Consider the following 21,656-nt stretch of genomic DNA (forward strand, 5'->3'; position numbering starts at 1 on the left):
GGTAGATGGATCATGGGTTAGTCTCCTTACCATCAGTCATTATAAGAAACCGTAGTAGGTTTTCGCGGTGCTCCTCTCCATGTAACGCAAATGTGTGTTAGTTACATCAAAAAAATCCTCTACAATGGCAAATTTCTCCAATACCTGATCCAGTTCCAGAGCTGTTCAACGACGGTTATTAAATCATATGAATGAAACAAGATTCCAAAGTATCAAAAAGAGCTGGTGTTAAAGGCGTTATAAGAATTTCGGCTTCATCAAAAATAAATCCATGCCAATTGTTCCAACAACATGTGCAGATGATCTATTGAAATGCTGTAGATTGTTATATCCATATTTTTTAATTTAATTTACACTTTTATGCCTGGTTTGCTCAGTTTTCGGGCTAACCAGCCGACACCTAAACTTTATTTAATTTTCCATTTATTCGCTATCAACGTTGTTTCCTTTTTCAAATTTGTTTTGTTTTCCTCGTTCACGTCTTTTAAATCTAGAGAATGACTGCCTTGTTTCCGAGTGCTCGAATCAAATTTACTTTCACCCCTTCATAGTTTTTTCAGTTAATGCTTTTCCATTTTCTCGTTAATTTAGTTTATAGCTTTCGTGAGATAACTAATTTCGCTTTCTGATAAAAAAAATTTCAATAAAATTTCAAATGATTTTATCAGAAAAGCAATAAATAACATAAGATTAAAAGTTTAACAAACAATAATATTCAATTCATGGATTCGTGACCCATTTTGCCCAAATTAATCCAGGTTCTCAGTTTCTAAATATATATATTATTACGAATTTTCATTTCAGTAAAAATGTTATACTAAAAAATGGAATCAACAAAGTTCTGGAAATATTTTGCATTGCAAAATAAGATTTGTCTATTCACATTTTACGTAACGCAGCATTGTTTGTTTTTAAGAAAAAGTGGAGTGAATGTCTCCGCTTTCCTTTCTAAAAATAAAACAGATTGAACTTTTTTAACTAAGTACGGCAACTATAATAACCACGTTAATGATACTCAGGAACCCACCCATTTAGTATCTTAAATAAACTAAATAACCATAAACTTCATTTAAGCTCACGGAAAGCGCATCATACATTAAACTCATTAGACTGCCTACAATTTTTGTCTTTGATTTTGAACGTGCTGTGAAGTTGTTGTATTTATAAACAACGTGTATTTTTTTTCTTCTAAAAATCTAGAGACCTAAATGTCCAGTGTATAGTGGACATGGCTTAGCTGCCAAGTAAGGGCCGACTGGTGGAGGGGTAGGTACAATACAAGAATCGCGAAATAAATTATTTAGCACATAATATCCACACAAACATTGATCATGCAACATGAAATCCTTCTATAGGAATCCTATCGTCATAAAGAGATGGTGCTTGTAGAATTATACCACAAGTCCCAACAATCGATGCTATAGTAAAGATCCATAGAAATAATCGATCTAGCACCATTGCTACGTATTTCCAATCTTCGATTACCTGGAATTGAAGATTTAGAATGTTAATCAGTTTGGAAATAGAGTTTTTTATTTTTTATAGTATCGAATTTAGATCAAATTGTAACAAATAGGATCAAAATGTAACATAAAGCACACACATTTGTTAAATATCAAATTTTATTGTACGTAAAGCAAGAAAAGTTTAAACTCAGCAACCTATGATATTGTACAATGTCATACAATGTTTTTGATTGTCAATTTGTTATGAAAAAGGGAAGAAGGAAAAAGTTTTTTAAATTCTATTCTTAAGTTTATTTTGTACAACTCTGTGTACCGGCCTGTGTAGGGGGCAGGAAATTGTCCTTCCATCAGAAAGGTTCTGTCTTCGAATTCCGGGCAAGGCAAGGATGTTCTTTCCTTCACTGTACTATCTATCCTCACTGTGAGAGCGACGTTGGCCCACCTAATATGCTACCCCTGAAAGAGAGGACAACAAAATCGCCCTGTGTATGCCTGAATTGACGGATGTTAACACAGATGGGCATTGAAGAAAAAAGTATTTTTACTTGCTCTGTTACACATCCTTAGATCTAGTAAGCTATTCAACTTTTGTTGGCATAGTTCAACCGATACCGGCTCTTGTTTCCTTAATCCTACTTCCTTATTAATCTCTCATTTTTTTTAAATTATCCATCGATATATTTATGGCTCCATTTGGTATTGCAGTTAAACTCTACTGTCATAATCATAATCATCACAATCAATCATAATTTTGAATACACATTATAAAAGGAGTTTGAAACAGCATTAGTTCAAAGTCAGAACTATTCTTCAAAATATTTTCAGAGGAAAACTTTTGTGAATATCTAATGAAATGTAAGTTTTGCATTTAATTCCACTCCTCTAGAGTTTGACTTCTTAAAATTTCCCCATGTAAGTTCAGCAGAGACTTTCTGATTTTGCTTTTATGCCACTAAACTTCGCATTTAATCTAATCTAATCGTAAGAGTTTGGAAAATTTTATAAATTTATTAATACATTTTTTTCATAGAAACGAAATAACTTTTTGTAAAAAAGGAACAAGAAAGCTATATTATTGAATTTATTCTTGATACAAGCAAAGATATTAACTATTAAATTCCTGTAGAAATATGAAATATGTATATTAGTAGTAATATAGAATGGTTGGGGTTCATCTATTTCTTAAGAGAGTACAGAGTACTTAAATCGAATGTGTGAAATATAAATCATTGTATAATTTGACGAAGATAAATACCTCGTTATTTTTATTATTAATTATAATAAATATTAATTAATCAAATTCAAGAAAAGAAAGAAAACAAAAATTTGTTCCTCATGTAAGCATAGATATTCACAATTAATTCCTTGCATTCACAAGCATATTGGCATTAATCAAATTTTTTAAGTAATGCACAGTACAGGTCACCTAAGAAAAATTGTAAAACATAAATAAATTTATAATTTGACATTAATAAGTATTTCGAAATTTTATTAAGCTCGATAAATGGTATTCTTTAAAATCGTTTTCTTATAACACATAATATTGGGCAAAATTACTGTTCTCAAATAGCGACAGGTCAACTAAATCTTACAAATCCTTATTAAAAATTGTCAGTCAGTCACTATTTAAATATCACTTTCTTCGTCTAAAATGCATCTCAGATGAGTTATTATTATTATTTCTAAATACGAAATTATTATTAATATTTCATAGTATTTCAAGCTTGCTATTATACTGTATTTTCAGAAATACTTCAAAAGAAATGCATTATCTTATTAAAACCATCAATTGCCTTGTTTGTTAAGATATTTTGAAAAATTAGACATATGCTTTAAATGCACCACTGTTCAAAATGCTACTACTGGCCACTGCCTATTACAACAAAAGTTCCTTATTTTGCCCTATAACATGTAATGGAACCATTATAATAAGAAAAATCAATACTTACACTTTCTTCTTCGTCTTCTTTTCTGATGTGTTCAGCAATAAAGAGTATACTTTCAATAGCTTTTTGAGTCTCTGGTGCATATGGTTTATGACGAGAACCACCATTTCCCACCATCATGGGCTCAGGCTCTAAACCTATATCTTCCACACCATTAGGACGACCATAACTAACATGAAGATTATCAAGAGGTGGAACCATTGATTGACCATTCACCTCATCTCTGTGCCTCCTCAGTTCCACGCCATTGCAACCCCTGACTGAAAACTTGGCAGGATCCGCAAGCTCGTCGTCTGAGGCGTACATGGGTCTGCGCATCAGCAACAGTCTAGGCATTATGTGAATAAATACCCTCCTCACCCAAGGTGACATTTGGTGTGTAGACGATGACCTGAAATGAACATTGAGCACTCCCACCGTTACCGATATGGATAAAGTGACTAGAATCATAGTGAAAAGTAAATATTTCCCCAAAAGTGGGACAGCTAAAGAGGTCGGTGGAATTATTTCGGCGAGCAGCAAAAAGAAGACAGTGAGCGACACGAGAATGGATATGCAGAGGGTGACTTTTTCCCCGCTGTCGGATGGTAAGTAAAAGACCAGAACTGTGAGAAAAGATATTCCAACACAGGGGATGATGAGGTTGACTGTATAGAAGAGCGTCTTCCGACGCATGGTAATGTTGAACGTGATATCTGGATATGGTTCAACACAACAGTCGTAGTATTCCTCATTGTATTTCGCTGGTACAAGAAGAATGTCCCACTCTACGCTCTTGTAGAATTCACTCATATCGATACCTAGAGGTACCAGAGTAGAGCCTTCTTCTTGTTTAACGTGTCGCAAGTCTACCTAAAAATAGAAATGAAAATTTTAGTGTGTCACATTTAAGCGGCTCAAATGAGGTTATGATTTTACATTGTGCTAGGTAAGAATAAAGCAAGGCAATAACTAAAAGTACAGAAATGGATAAACCATGGTTTTGGTTCTATAAACAAGAACCTATCTCATTGTTTAAACTCAAAATGAAAAAAAAATTAAAATAACCAGACAAGCGCGAGCAAAGTGGTTTAACCATTAAGCGCAGAGGAACAAGCTTGAATACGATAATAAAAGTAATCAGATAAGAAACGGGTGCAAGGGAATTTTAAGAGAGCACCAAGGTGCTAAGTTGTAGAATTTGAATTCAGGTTTCCAAACATTGGGAAGAGATGAGTTATTCGAAAGAAAAAATGAATTTTAAAAATTTTCAAAATATGGAATGATTTCCAGAAAACAGATCGATTGATGAAGACAGTATTAAATGATTTTAGCATATCTTTCATGTTCTTTAAGGATAATAAATGATCTTCTATTGCACAGGTTTGTAACGTTACGTTTAAATTTAGCATTTTGTTCTTAGACGCCTAGGAAGGTTCTTATTTATCGTACCGAAACTATAGTATGTCCATTTCGGAACCTTTATTTGTGTTTATACATTTCAAGATATGCAATTAATAACAAAATCCAGAACACTTAATAAACCCATCTTAAATCATATATTCAGGTACTAAGCTGTAGATATAAATCTACAATACAAAATTAGTGTTTGCAACGCATTTTCTTCATTGTTTCCAAAAAAAAATCAGGAAGTTTGTTGTTTCAAATTCGAACAATTTATGTAAAATCTACAAAATACAGAATGAAACTTATTAAGTATTCCTGCGGATTAAGTATTCCTGCTGGATTTATCTATAGTAATTAAGTTGCAAAATAAGAAAGAATCAAAACACCTGTTTCTTTGATTACTCTGCGATTCATAAGAATCTGTTCCCGATACCATTTCTGCTGTTTCTGAAGTAAAATAACATCCTTATTCCGAATGAAATATGCTCCCCTATCACCCATCAGTTTCTGGTAACTCTCCACTCTATATTTATCACACTTCGATAATTATATGACTATTAGTTTCATATTTTTGAAGAAATGATTTTTTTTCTTAAAAATTCAAAAACGTAATTTAACTTTTTTTTAAAAAAATTCAAAAATGTAGACAATTAAGACGGAGAGATATTTGGGGGTATTCTTTCCTTGATTTTAAAGTTATTAAATAGATCAACTCTTACACTCGACAAAACACCTCCTAATAAAAAAAAAAGTATCTACTCAAAATTTTGGCTTAAAACGAGTGAGTTGAAAGAAGTCAGGAAGCTCTCTGTTTGCTAATTATCAAAACTTTATTGTGAGAGCACTTGGACCTGTCCAAGGAGAAAAAAAAATTTTGTTTTTTGAAATTTCTTCTAGAGACTAGACGCGTAAAAGATTTTCACAATTTCATGAATAATTGTAGTATAATTTGAAATTAGTATCTTCTAATTCTGAAAGTATCTTGAAAAATTATTTCCTTTTAGTTTTCTTCTAGCACTTTTTTAAACTGTTTTTGAAGTGTTCCAAATTCTTCCACTTTTCTTAGCAAGCACCAACAAGAAAAATAAAACTATTTAGCGACAATTTTGGCTAAAGGCCTTTGACGGAAATGGCCCCAAATGAATCCGAAGAAAATGTGAAAGATTCACCCCTCTTTGTGACCTGTCCTCTCGATTTAGATTGTCAAGATGCTTTTTTTATTTATTTTTTTATGTTTATTATTATTTTTTTTATTTATGTGCATTGTAGGTCGCGATAGAAAGTTGATATGGAAAGAGAAAAAATGGTGTGGAAATCTGGAATATGTAAAAAAAAAAGTTAAAAATACTTAATATGTTAAAAATGTGACAGTGATAATTTTTTTGTTGATTTTTTTCCCAATTTGAGTAGTAAATCCTCCGAAAACTCTATGCTAAAACTGGTCCTGTATTAGAACTTGTAATGTTTCAATTTATTCAATTGTTTTAAATAGCCACCCTCCGACGGAGATTTCCCAAAACTTTTGCAAGGAAGTCAGTATGGTTCAAAGTTTCCTATCTTCTCTTTTTCCAACTTTTCTTCCAAAATTGAGCTAAATATTGTTTTGTGAGATTGTTTTGGAGAGAAAAAAGAAGGCTGAAACCTGATATATTAGGATAAAAATCCCCTTAAAATACCTGGTTAATTTTAAAGACTTTTTTACAGCTAAAGTATATGATTTGTCCAAAATATTACACCATGCTACAACTGCTACTATTTAAGAAGTTAGATACTCTTTAGCTTCTAATTAGAAATTTAAATGTTTAAATAATATCCTCCTCTCTTGGATAAAATTAAAAAATTATATCAGAAAGTGTTATAAGTAGCCGATGCCTCGCCTTTAGTAAACGGTAGTGATAGGTATAAAGGGGGATATTTGCGTAAAAATAAACAGGAATGGTGACGGGACTTTCTTTTTTATATCACGCAGTGTTAAATGTAAAATGTGGATACGATTAATGAAATATTTCTATGAAGTTTTTAAAAACCTACTCTCCTGATTTTACGAAGTTTGATAGTTATACACACGAGAAATCTTTTTTTTTAAATTCAATCTGAGCCGACCGGTCTGTGTTGGGGTCAGGTACTGGTTTTGCATCAGAAAGGTTATGGGTTCGAATCTCGGGCAAATATTGGATGTTCTTTCATTCTCTGTACTATCTGTTCTTACTGTGAGAGCAACGTTGGCCCACCTAATATGGTGCCCCTAAAAGCGTGGCCAACAAATCTGCCCATCAGATGTTTATATGACGAAAGGTCGTTTTCCAGTTGGGCATTAGAAAAATGACTAAATAAATTCAATCTGAAAGTTATAGAAATTAGAAACATTTAGTGGTTTTCATTAACATGAGTATAGATAGAATAACATTTCTTAAGGTGTAATTGGCTTTCTCACAAAACAATACTTTTCTTATTCGCAGACAAGACAGTCTTTCTTCAAATCCAATATGCTACATTACGATGTTTCTGAATTCGTTAACAGTTTTATTTATTTATTTATTTATTTCATAAAACGAAATGAAAGCAAAGTTTTTTTTATCAGTAATATAACTTAGGCTTTTGAAAAATCTAATAAATAAGAGTACCTTTCTTTTAAGAAAATTACCCTATCTCTCAAAATAACTCTATATTTGATAACATGTAGATGTCTTACATTTTTTAGTAGCTCTATGTTACGTATTGGTTATGATTTGCAGGATAAGAATTCTTATTCTAACATTTTTGTGCTTTTATGACAATTGATATTTTAAACTATATATAAATTTTTTATTGTATTTTCGATTTTATTCACTTTTGTATTTATTACCAAGTGCCGAATGTATTTTATCGAATACATTTTTTGTCTAATTTTATTGACTTTTAAATGTATCTGCTTTGCCATTTACTGTTTTATAAACTTTATATATATATATATTATAAAAATAAAATACTTGCAGGAACTTTACCCTTTGATTTGTTTTAATGCATTATTTAGCGCTGTTTGTCTTGTGCCACTTAACTCTACATTCAACTCAACTCAACTTGACTATGAGTTATTTCAACAAGTAATACGTTTTATTTGCTCATTATTTTTAACAACTATTGATAATTACTAAGGCATGAAATGTCAAATGCTATCAAGTTTGTTATAGATCAGAAATTCTCTTCGCGTGGTAATTATTAAAAATACTTTTTGGTAAAATATTTAAAACACGACGGTCTATAACTTTAAAGGAAGAAAATTCTTTTGATGGAAGCGAATTTTCCATTAATACAAATTTCAAACTTTCGTCTAAGTGCCTTGTGTTTTCATAGTTTTATGGGTTCATTTGAACTATCTTTGAGTAAATATTTATAATTCAAAACTTCTTTAAAACAAGTTCTTATTAACGTATTTCATAATGCCAATTATATTTGTCGCAGTATTGTCGATTTCGGGTCTTGTACAAATTAAACTCTACGTTCAACTCAAGTAGCCTCAAACAATAAAATGCTTATATGGTTGCAGACAGTTGATTCACAAAATCAAATAAGAATTTAAAATTTTCAGGAAGTTTTATAGAAAATGATTTAATACTATTGTCCAGCAGCACTCAGCAAATACACTTGTTCCAATAATTCCTTTAAAACTAATCCAATTAATGAGTCCTCATATACTAATAAAAATTAAATTAACTGTCCAAAATAGTTTTATGCTATGCAAGATTGTTTACACGCAGCTGTCAAGATATAAAGCTTTAGATTGGCTTCTCCTTCATTTCTTTTCAAATTTTTATGTAACTTTTTAAATAGAATTAAGTAAAATCTTATTATTGTCTTGTGATATTTTCCAAAAACGCTTTGTGCGTTATGCTATTCATATGTAAACAATTTCTGTGAAGAAAGTTTTATTTTAACAGAAATGAATAAGTCACAAAAATGCATCTTTATTGTCGAGTATTTAAATTACAATCAAAATCGCAACAATGTTGGTATTTGGCACAATTTAGACGTCTTTGAATCTTCTGTTATTATATTTTACAAAACGTATGAAATCAAATCTTACATAGAGGCATAAAAGAGTTTTATTTCTGAATAAGTTCATATTCATAAAATAAAATACTGTTCATATTCATAAAAATAAATAAAGAGACTCTTTCAAAAGGAATAATTGAAGAAAAATTGTTTTGGCAAAATAATCCTTCCATTAGCGAAAGAATTCAGCCAAAAGATTGCGTTGCTACATTCGCTTGTGATTAAATAAATTCATACCAGCGTTATCAGTCTTATAAAATGAGCTAATGCGACAAGTACACTTTGTCTCTCAGCTCAATTATCTAACACTTCTCTCTTTAATAATTCTAAGGACAAATATTCGTTTCGAAATCGAAATATTTTAGAGAAATTTCCTCTGTTAGCTTGGATACGAGACGATTTGTTTCAACGTAATTAACAATTTGGTTTTAATGTTACGGAGAACGGAAAGCAAGTTGTGAATATTAACTTAAATTCAGTCAAGAAACTGATTTGTTACATAATAAAATTGCACATCGTATGAAACTAGCTTTTCTTTTGTATTTCGATGCTTGTATTTTTATTTTCAAAACAAATCTTCAAAAATATTTCTCAGTTGCCTACTAAAACTGCTAACAAAAGTTAAAGATATTAAGGTTTCTTAAATTTATTCATTAATTGAGAATTTTTTTCTTTTTTGCAATTTTAAAATTTTAAAGTTCAGAAATTTGATTTGAAGAAAATAGAAATTGAAGAAAAAATTTATTTTTAATTTGAATTGTAAATATGAGCTTCTGTTTTTCTAGTGTAAATTATGGGAAACATTTTAAACCATTTTTAAAACAGAAATCGTACTCATAAGTGGTTATTACATGAAACATTTTTAGCATTAAAAAAATCAAAAAATTAAAATGTTCCTAATTTTGTAAAAATTTAAGCAATTTTGTAAATTGTATGTATATTTAAAAATTGAAATTTGAAAATAATTTTCAATCTGGCAATGTCTAATCGAAAATAATCTACTATTTTACTGCTTCTTCGATCTTAACGCTCTTGAAGCTTATCTTTCCTCGAATGCTTGTATAAGTACAAAGCACCAATCTACAAGAAAAGAGAACTCATCTCAATTGTCACTGGACGCCCATTATTCTCCAGCAAAATCGCCAAATGAGAGGAAACACGAGGGACTCTGATGTTTGAGATGAAGAGAGATGGGAAAATATACCAGCAAACTTAATCTCATTTTATTACAGCTCAAACGTATTACTCGCTTAGAGGAATCATAAAAAAATCACCATGCAGCAATGATGCTTAATTAATGTTGTTAATATGAATTAATTTTATTTTATAACCAGCATTGAACAGAAAACCCAATTTTGAGTTTTCGGCTACCAATGTTTAACTCCGTAGAGTTATAATTTTGAACCCAATCCAGAAAACAAAGGAACTACTGTATCAAGCAGTAGGCCAAACTAACCCGTATTTGTGTCTCATAAAGAGAAAAACCACGAAATCTTCCCATGGTTGGCCCGTCTGCAAAGAGATTATAACCCATGTTCCGCTTACCACTGATGATATTTTATTTTAGCACTGTCGTCATTGAGAGCAGCGTTCCTATCAACCAGCCAAAGCTGGGATTCGAACCTGGGGCACCTCATTGGGAGGCTAGCGCTCTACCTCTTGAGTCACAGCAGCTCATGTGTATTAATTAAATTAATTAATAACCTATACACTGAAAATCAAAGTTAATGTAGAAAATAGATTTATTTGTTTTGGGAAACAGTAAAAAATCATCTGTTATTGACACCAATGCTTAATTAATATTGGTAATGTGTAGTACTTGTATTATACTAATAAGTGTGGTTGAAATAAGAATTTTACAACGGATTTTCCATAATTTCAGAAAATATTTATTCCAGTGGTAGCAAAGATATTGTATTATATTTATTCCCTTTGGGAAACCGTAAGAAATCGTCTATTATTGACACCAATGCTTAACTAATATTGGCAATATTAGTTACTTTTATTATACTAATAAGTGTGATGAATTTTACAACGGATTTTCCTTAATTTCGGAAAATATTTATTCCAGTGGTAGCAAAGGTAGTGTATTAATATTTGCATGAGATAAAATTAAAAGAACTTTTTCTACCATTACTTGCAAATATTTCAAACAATGTACATATTAAAGATCAGACCGAGAAATGGTCATGCTACAAAATCCTAATGAAGGTTGAACGAGAATTATATTTGGTTTCAAATTTCGGCAGTGTACAGGAATTTAATCTGAGCCACAAAATGTTTAAAAGTAGTGACTATTATTGTGAAAAGAAGCATTTTTGTAAAGTTTTTTATTTTTAAAAATCGCACACTTTCGGACATAAAGCCACATATACATGCTTAAATAATGTGAATGTGTTCTGGTCATTTATAATCTTAGAAGAGTAAAATGAAAAAAGTCAAGAGAAAGAAATACGTAACAAATTAATAGAATGCTTAACTGGGGCTGCTCAGTTAAGACTTGAATTGCGCCCTGTTAAAAGAAAAAAATATAAAAACCTAGAATTCTTCAATCATTTTTTTAATTAAAAAATTAACATTACAAAAATCAAAAGGAAAATCATTATTACTCAAATTATTGAAAAAATTATTCACAGCTTCCCGAAAACTTTCAACATTATTGCAAATATTTTTGATTCTAACCAATTGTGAAAAAACTAAATTTTTAAATATTTTATTACACAAATTAGTATAAAAGTTGCAGAAAAAAATAACTTTAAATTTAAAAGCTTTTCTTTTATCAAAGACACCAATTTTAATAAAACTGCTTACAATATCAATTTTAAAATTCCTTTTGATTTTGTTTGAGTTTCTTTTCTTAATTTGTTATTTGTATTGCATGTTTCTTCCTGGACTTCTATACAAAACCATTGGGGTACTGAGGGAGTTAATTTAGGCATTTGCTTCTCCCTCAATTAGAAATGGTTTTGTTTTTATGGCTACCGAGGCCGGTACCCCCTGAAGACGTCGGCTTTGGTGGTCATATTTTTATTTTTATTTCCTTCGTTTTCTTTATTACTTAACTCGGAGAGATAGAAAATTAAATTATTTTATTACCACTCTTTACATCTTGGAGCACAGCTTGCACCTTTTAGTATAGCAACTGATGTTTTTCGAATCTACACTGTGCAATCATAAATGCGTCTACAAGATATCATGGCTATATTTATGAGTTTTCCTTATAAACACTGTTTTCACCCTTTTCATGAAAAGCAGAAGCAAATCCTTGATTATCTCTTACTTCCAACTTTATTAACGCAGAGCACGAGTAGCGTACTCCCCACTCAGTTCGGAGAAGACACTCTATTCAATCATTTCGAACACGAAACGATTTGTCCTAACATAATTAATAGCTTGCTTCTGAGACAGCAAAGAATGAAAGCGAGAGAAGGAGTGGAAAGTTTAAATTAGTCCGGAAACTGATTTCCTCTCGAGTCGAGAATAAATCCGTTTCGATTCCAAAATTCGTCTCTCTTCTGCCAGTCCTTGAAACACATAGATTGCCGGATTTCTTCGTTGACAACTTCTAACGATGCATATCTGGCCATTTGTCACCACCATTTATTGTCTTCCCCGGCAGGGTGTGGAAAATGGGAAGTGAGCATCGAACGCCAAAACCTCTTCGACATCAGTTCTGGAAGAATCCGCTTGCTATTCCTCACTTTTGAAACTTTTATTCTTTGGAACTTTTTTTTTCAACTGTATTGTTGTACATTATTATTTTTTGTGCTTTGCTGAAGAAAGTTTTTTTTTTATTTATGGTTGCATCTCCGAGCATTTGAACGCAACTTTATCTTCCAGCAATCTAGGAGGAAGTTGGACGCTGATGAAAAAAACGCCAGTTGTTTTGTAAGAAGAAATAAGAATCGTCCTCTCTTGGATTTTTTTTTTCTCTTACATTTTTGATTCAATATTTTTTTGTTTTTCCCTTCATCGAGTATGCGCATTTAAATGCGTCTCATTTAAGTTTAGTTTCTCTTTATTACTTCGGTAGGACGTTCCGTTTTAAGTTTTCTTTTCATTGGGAACGTTCCTCACTAAACCAAAGATAGCACTAATGAAACTCTCCTGTCAAACAAGATTAAATTTATGGTCTTTTTCTTGTAAATGGAAGTCTTTAAATCTTTTTTTTTTCCTTTTCGGATTTGGAAGCTAAGTGGAGAATTTAAGCTCATTTTAATTATCGATGGTGATTTGTGTTATCTGCTGGAATAAGCAATTCTTTTTCTCCATTTCGAAAGAACCTGCACTTTAGAATTTTGAACTTAAAAAAAAAATTATAAATAAGAAAAATTCCAGGTTTCTTTTTTTTTCATCAAAATTTTACTGATTTGTCAAAACTGCGTCACGTTTCCAAAAAAAATGTTTTTATTGATTTTAGGGGAAAATAAAGTCAACTTTATGTATTTATAAATTCAGGAAATGAATAACCATTCTTGCGTATTGAGAGAAAAGCAAGGAATATTTAAATTGGTCGCTCAAAAATGGTGCTTTGACGTAAAATACTAAATGCATTTAATTTTAAAAAAGATTTGTACCGATTTAAATGATTAAAAAGAAATTTAGATTTAAGAAAAAAACTATTAAATATGTAGTTTAATTAAGTGTCCAGAAAGCGTGCATTTAAAGTTAAACGACAGTATTGATCGATATTTTGGCTCGTAAAGTCTTACAGAGTATATATGCTAATTTAATGAAATGAGTGACTCTCTTTAAATATCTTACTTTATTTTGATAGAAGGCTGTGCAATAATTTGAACCTGTATTAATATAGAATAGCCAAGTGGTTAAACAAAACCTTCAAAGAATATATAATGGCGAATGTGTGTTAGTTGTTGTAGAACCTTAATGTTCTAGATAGACTAATTGAAGTAGGTGGTGAAAACGGGATGAAAATCATAATTATTTCATTGCAGGCATCGAGGTGCAAAATAAGAAGAACGTTACCCAAGTGGCATTTCAAGTAAATTCTGTATAATATGAATAAGGTCAGGCCTTGGGAGATACATTCTCCATGACCTTCATAATCAAAAGCCAAAATAAAAGTAGTATTTAATTAACGATTTTCGAGTACAGGAGAGACCCAATTTAGGCTCATTACCGAAAAAGTGCACGGCCAAAAGTAAAGCAATCTTATGTTCTAGATTCACTAATTGAAGTAGGTGGTGAAAACAGGATGAAAATCATAATTATTTATTTCGTTGCAGACATCGAGGGGCAAAATGAAAAGAACGTTACCCAAGTAACATTTCAAGTAAATTCTGTATAATATGAATAAGGTCAGGCCTTGGGAGATACATTCTCCATGACCTTCATAATCAAAAGCCGAAATAAAAGTAGTATTTAAGTAACGATTTTTGAGTACAGGAGAGACCCAAATTAGGCTCATTACCGAAAAAGTGCACGGCCAAAAGTAAAGCAAATCCAACCAATCTCACGATATCTCATACAAATATTTAAATAACTTGTCAGATGATTTAAGGCCGAAAGGTTCATTAGAAATTAAAGTAAATCTAATAACGCATATGCTAATGTTTAATGTGGTTTTAAGAAAGAAATAGATATTGATGCTCAGTTGTCGTGACATTGAATAATAATTAGTTACATACTTACATTGAAATAAAATGTCTGTCATTATATTTATTAAGAATACAAATATTTGCATTAGCTCTTTATAAAATTGAATTAAATGATTTATTTATTTAAAAAAGGATTTGGAATGATTAAATTTATGAAATAAAGAGAAATTTATATCTAGAAAATATGTAATACTTATAATGGCATCACGAAGTTTACCTTCATCAAGCAAATATGTGATACGGTACCTTAAAATATTACTTTGTTATTTCTATAATTTTCTCATCATATAAAATTTCAGGTATAATTTGGTGAAGTTATTAATAACACAAAATATCACCATTTCTTTTTATCTGCAATTTGATTAACGCAGTGTTGCTGCATCCTGTTCTCGCAAAATTAGGCTAAAAAACCCGTGACAGGCAAACTCATGTGAAATAAAATTGTTACAACATTTAATAAAACTTATTTCGTCATGTTACGCAATGAATGCACTAATTGCTAAACAAAATGATCCACGCCGGAGAAATCACTGCTACAGATGTTGATAAAAAAATTACAATTAGCCACAAGTGTTCCAAATAAAAACAAGGGCGAGCAAAATACGTTTATCATAATAAATTAGTCACGCAATACTTCCGTTTAAATAGGTTTTATTTATACCCTGTTACCCTTCTTTTAACTGTTGGTATTGATTGACTCTCTAAGAAATACTTAGTTTTTTTTTTTTTTTTTTTTTTTTTTTTTTTTTTTTTTTTTGGTAGTGTTTCAAAAATAATTAGTTAAGTTCTACTAAACTGAAGTGTTTCGGATAATTACTTTTACTTATTTACATTAAAAGAAACACAAAGTAGATTAGTTGGTACTTACAAATATTCAAAAATAGACACGCTTAAGCTCTTTTTTACTTCAATTGCAATTACTAGGAAATAGGATTAAAGTTGATTTATTTACGAACATCAATTTAAGCAAATGATTTACGTTGTTTAGATTGGTTATTAACTGGAAATTTAATTAGGAAAACTAAGAAAACGACTTGAACTAATTGAACTTTATTGAGGATTGAAACTTAATAAATATATATTATAACTAATATTGAAATAAGAGTTCAAATTGTTTTTAATGTGACAAAATAATTTCATTGCTCTAGTAGAAACCATTTAATGGAAAAACTTTAACGCTGTTTTCTTTTAAGTATCTACAAATAAAAACTACTCCAAGCTTTAAGAATAGAAACGTCCAAAACGCCGTTGATTGGCTGAATCAGACAACATAGTTTTCTGTAGCATAAAATTTTATTGTTTTTAACTTGAGTTTAACCCCAATACATAGATTGTAAATACATATTTAGTTTCGTATTCGTCATTCAATTCTAAGATGGAATTTGCTTGTTAAAAACTTTAAACTAGTTTTTAAATTAAATAATCACCTTGGCTTGCCAAGAGAAGATTGATTATTCAACAGCATTCGGCATACATATGACATTTGTCATTACGGAAGAATATTTGGTGTCGTAGTTAGAGGTTCAAGTGCTGACCAGAACTCTAAGCCATGATAAAAACGACATAATTTCATAAATGTCATATTTTTTCAAACTGCTTATAGTACCCCCAAAACTTGAAATTAACTAACTTTTCATGTGTGTTTAAGCGACTGGAGATTGAAAAAAGGGATTATATTACAACGAAGGCATGGGGACATATTTAGATTCAAAAATACATTTAAATTCAACTTCGATGGCTCAGTAATTGTGGTACTGAGCTGTAATTGTGAAGAATTGGGATTCGATGCGAACTATTTATGTCTGGTCACGAAAAGTTTGTGCAGAAGCACCACGGCCGACGATATTTTTTTCCCGTTAGCTAAACGGTAAACAGTAGGAATAGAGATCATTGTCTATAGCCGGTCATTATCCGGACATTGTCCATAGCCTGTGCTCAAAAACGCTTTCTTTTGAAAACTTTATGTTCTAAAAGAAGATGGAACGTCAAATTGGTTTATGTGTGGAATTTTATCAAGGCAAACTAATTCTTTGAATAGTTGGAAAACGTAAGATAGAAAAGTCTTAACTTTATAGTTAATAACTATGGCTAAATGCGTCATTCGACGTGCTTAATGTCTGAAATATGTTAATGAGGAAAAAACTAACAACTTTGATATCAAACACGATACATTTTTTATGTGCGTGGCTAAATAATCACGGGGAGATGTACAGTGCTCCAAAAAATGGACCACCATGAATAACTTTTGATTCAATGATCGGATCATCACTTTTTGGGACTCAATTTTAATGGCTCGAGAGGATGACCAAAAATATGCTAATTAATCAATGCAGACGATATTTTAAGTTACGAAATTGTACACAAAAACATATTTTCTCTGAATAAATATGTATTTTTTCCAATGGATTTAAAGTTCTGTCAACTGAAATATAGTGGTAGCAGCAATTTGGGAGATATGGTCCCCATATTTGGTCAGGATAGAGATTCGAAGTTTCGACCCCTTAATGTTAATTTTAGTTTTTGCGTATTTTGCCATATATTGAGAACTTCCTAAACGAATTGAAAACTTTTTGCAAACAATAATGAAATTCGTTTATCCAAAGACAGTACCATGTAAAACATGCATTTTAATAAATATTTATTAGTTCTCATCATTTTATTTAATAATAGTCGAAAAATTTTGAACTGTAACGTATACAATTTTTAATGTCCTTTTTAAATATCTAATTTCATATGTTGAGGTACAAATCAGAGCGAAATCAGTTGAATAGCTTCTGAGAAATTGACTATAAATATGCGGCTTCTTTAGAATTCGATTTCTCAGGAGCCGATTTCGATCAAATTTTGTATTTTGCCAAGTGAAATTACATATTATAAAATGTAAAAAAATTTACTATTATTTAACAATATAGTAAAAATAATAAATATTAACTAGTATTTTTTTTGCACGGAATTATCTTTGGATAAACGAATTTTATAATTGTATGTAGAAATTCTTCAATTCGCTTAAAAATTTCTCGAGATATGGCTTAATATGCAAAAATCAAAATTTGCATTTAGGGGTCCAAAATTTGTACCTCTCTCCTGACCAAACTAGTGGGACTATATTTTCCAGATTGCGGCTACCCCTTTTATTTTGTGGGTCAGATGTCCGAATTCATCAAAGAAAAGTGCATTTAAATAATTACCTACCTACCAAATTATACGTATTTTGCGCAAAATTTGATTCCTGTACTTAAAGTGGTAGTAAAATGTATGCTTTCTATATATTCCTTCTATTTATAAACTTAATTTATAATCTTTTCGAACGCCACTATTTTTAAAAACAATTAAGCATATATATTAATATGTAATACTGTCGTGGTAGTCCGTGTAAGCTTTTTCAAAATACAACCTCTGTTTCTGCCTATAATTGTAATTTAAATTCCATTTTACAACCACTTTGGAAAATTATCCTCGAAAGGACTAAAAGTTGGCAGGCATGTAATTAGGATAGTTAAAGTCACCTCCTTGAGCAGCTGAGATTAAGTTCTAGAGCGTAAAAATCCGATCATTAGATCAAAAATTACTCAGGTGATCCATCCCCCCCCCCCACAATTTTAAGGAGATGCATTGTCCTGCCACTTCTTCAGGAGCAACTAGGCATCATTAACTAATATTAAAGGAACCATTTTGCCATTAAAACAATGCCCGAATTCTCGAAAGCACAAAAGTAGAATAATTTTGCTTTATTCCTCTTACTACTGCACTCCTTCCTTTCATGGATTTTGCGTCAAAAGTTTTCGTTAATTTTTCAGTTAACATCATCCCTCCCGATTCTTGCCTTATTTTAGCAATGGATCAAAATTTTCAAGAGCGACAGTTCCTGTCTGTTGTAACTGCGACGATTTTTCCAAGCTCGGAACTAATAACTTGATGACCTAATATGTTATTCAAGATAATCATTTGCTTGATTAATTCATTTGCACGAAATTACCAAGTTATTTCTTATTGCTAAAAACTACGGCTCAATCTTTTCGTGTATATATTACGGCGAATGACCGAAATAGGTGGTTGTTGACTTTCACCGGTGAATGTCGACAGACACCAAATACGTAGGTGAAAGATCGAATATTTCATTACATTCTGGTACGTTCGGACCCTCACCGGTGTATGTCAACAATCACATAGTCGCTTTGGTGAATGTCCGAAATATTTATTATATCCAATTTTATATTAATTTATTCGCTGATATTATTATATTTATTTGATATATTTATATTTATTCTGTATTTTAATTCTTACTGACTATAGATTAGAAGAAACATCAGTGCTTGGAGTATCGGGCAAATATATACCGGGCAGTGGCACTTGACCTTAAAAAAACATCAGTGTAGGGTATACCGGGCAGTGGCACTTGACCTTAAAAAAACATCAGTGTAGGGTATACCGGGCAGTGGCACTTGACCTTAAAAAAACATCAGTGTAGGGTATACCGGGCAGTGGCACTTAACCTTAAAAAACATCAGTGTAGGGTATACCGAGCCACTTAAGTTAAGTGCCACTGCCCAGTATACATTTGCCCGGTATACCCTACACTGATGTTTTTTTAAGGTCAAGTGCCACTGCCCGGTATATATTTGCTCGATACTTGGTGTATACCGGGCAGTGGCACTTAACCTTAAAAAAACATCAGTGTAGGGTATACCGAGCAAATGTATACCGGGTAAATGTAAATGTATGGCCCGATACTCCAAACACTGATGTTTCTTCTGATCTATCGTCAGTAAGTATTAAAATATCGAATAAATGAAATTATATCCACGAATAAATTCATATCAAATCGAATGTAATAAATATTTCGGACATTCACTAAAGCGACTATGTGGATGTTGACATTCACCGGCGAAAGTCAGAAATAAGGGTATTTAGCAAATATTTCGGACATACACCAAGCGACTACGTGAATGTTGACTTTCACTGGTGAATGTCGACATTTTCGAGACTTCGGTCATTCACCGTAACATATACATACATACAAATATCTGATAACCATCTTTTAATTCCCTGCAATTTCGAAAGAGATTAAAATGATCTGAACTATTATTAATTAAAAATTTGAAAAATTTATTGTTTTGTTTTTTACTTAAAAATTTTAATATATAAATGATTTTATTACATGCACAACTCCATTATATTGTAATAAATAACAAGACACTCTGTACCAAACAAAAGAAACACGTTCTTTCAACTTCCTGAGTGCGAGAGTATTATTTATCGGAAACATGCGACAGCGACAATAGCGTAAAACACAAACAAAAAAATTAATTGACAACAGAAAGAACAACAACTTATGAGAACCAAAACCACGTGATACCACGTTTGGGAAATCCAATCGCGGGAAGTGGTTGCAGGATGAGAATGGATCTCTGAACGTTCTTTATGAGTGATTAACCCTTACCAAAAAGAAAAGCAGAGATTTTATTGGCTGAACCTCGCACCTAATGCAGCGAAATCACGTTTACCCCACTCTGCCCTATCCTGCCATCGTTTTCCCCTCTAGGCACGACCTTCATATCGCTTTGGCCTTACTTTATTCTTTTGATTCGTTTGATTTCTGACTGTCAATCTTTGTTTTTTGCCATTGGCCAAAGATACTAAAGAGTTAATGCGCTAGTATTTTTGTTTGAGAAGTAAACGTTTTTGTAATGGGTGTATCTTAAAACCTTTGTGAGAATTTTTAAAAAATGATAAAATGAGTTTAAATTTTTTTGTATTATTTTAAAAGCTTTTGATAAAGAGCTCTTCAGGGTATTTATATTTTCAGAATAAACCTATTTTCAGAATAAACTTCTTTTTTTTGTTTCCTTGCTCTATTTTGAGTGACATACCATTACAGACATAAATTCTAAAGCCATTTTTGATTTTAACATTAATCTCAGCTCAAAATTTTTACATCATTCAAACGTTTCATTTTATTGCACTATTGAATGGTATATTTTTATTGATTTCAAAAAAATTACAACAATTTTTCATATTACTTGTAACAGGGGAATACATTTTATTTTGTTTGATATAAAGATTTTCAACATCATTAACAACATGAAGGGAGACCCGGCAGGATTACCGATTCAATTTATTAGTAATTCTGGTAAACATTAAATGAGAGAGCTATTTTTTGTGTTTTGCCAGTTTTTATTTCTCCTTGCAGTTTCAATCAATCCATATAAGAGTTGGAGGTAATGTTTTAACGTAAGATGTCGCCAACGTTGCAACCTCAGCAATAGCGATGAAATGTCAGAATTTGTTATTTATTTTTTTTTATTTTAATTCATTGATAGTGCTGCCATCGTATTTCCTTTTGGGAATAACCTCTTATGTAAAAGAAGTCAGTAACGTTCTGACTGGCAACAAGTGAGATTATGTCACCTAAGATTATTTATGCTATCATTTTCTATACATATTTAAATAAAAATTTAGCTTAATTTTGGTTCTTTTTTAAAAGAAAAAAAAATAAGACCATAGAAACCCATCCACTTTTATCGCTAGTGATAATCGTAAACTCTCGTTACTTTGCCCTTTAGATGCCTTTTGTTTCTCATATTTGACCCAAGTTTTCGATTCAAACAATTGTATGGAAAGGAAAGTGCCACAAAAGGTCAGGTCAATCCTACCACAAAATCATCCAAACAAAAAAAGAAATTATCATCCTTTTAACGATACATGATTTGTATATTAAATAACTTATATGTTAAGGATATCACTGTTTTTGGTTTGGCTGGTTGCATCTTTTAACCTATTTTTTGTCGAAAACTCTGTCAGGCAATGAACAAACAGTCAAGAAGATATATATATTTGCAATTTCGTATTTAAAAACTTAGTGACTAATTTTTGTTATTTTTTATGAATTCAACTGGTAATATGGCTTTTAAAAAAGCTGTTTTAGCAGAACTTAACCTCACAACCGATACTGAGTTTAATACTTTACACTCCTGATTCATTCTAAATTATAAAAATTAGTCTTTTCGAAAAAAAATTTTTAGTGTTTTTAAAATGACAAGTCTACGCCTATGAATAATTCAACCATCCAATCATAAATGGGAGAGTTAAGATGCTGTTACCAATGTGATCCAGTCACTAATATGCCAAACCAATATTGAAAATTTTATTAAACTATAATATTTCAGGTTTTGATATTCTTAATAAATGATAATTTGATGAGGTATAAC

At 31.1% G+C, this 21,656-nt stretch overlaps 1 protein-coding gene across 1 annotated transcript in view; it reads right to left on the bottom strand.

Annotated features, from left to right (window-relative positions):
* Nucleotides 1–447: 447 nt before the first annotated feature.
* The window catches only part of LOC107439548 (acetylcholine receptor subunit alpha-like), a 60,249-nt gene continuing 39,040 nt past the window's right edge, over nucleotides 448–21,656 (bottom strand). The window contains exons 5-6 of the mRNA XM_016052182.5: nucleotides 3,416–4,264; nucleotides 448–1,485 (exon numbers count right to left, since the gene is read on the bottom strand). Coding sequence (XP_015907668.1) covers nucleotides 1,330–1,485; nucleotides 3,416–4,264 — 1,005 coding nt within the window. The 3' untranslated portion in view covers nucleotides 448–1,329. The remainder of the gene's footprint in view (nucleotides 1,486–3,415; nucleotides 4,265–21,656) is intronic.

This window comes from Parasteatoda tepidariorum, chromosome 6 (assembly GCF_982258835.1).
Source record: "Parasteatoda tepidariorum strain Cologne lab strain chromosome 6, Ptep-v5.0, whole genome shotgun sequence".
Classification (NCBI taxonomy): domain Eukaryota; kingdom Metazoa; phylum Arthropoda; class Arachnida; order Araneae; family Theridiidae; genus Parasteatoda; species Parasteatoda tepidariorum.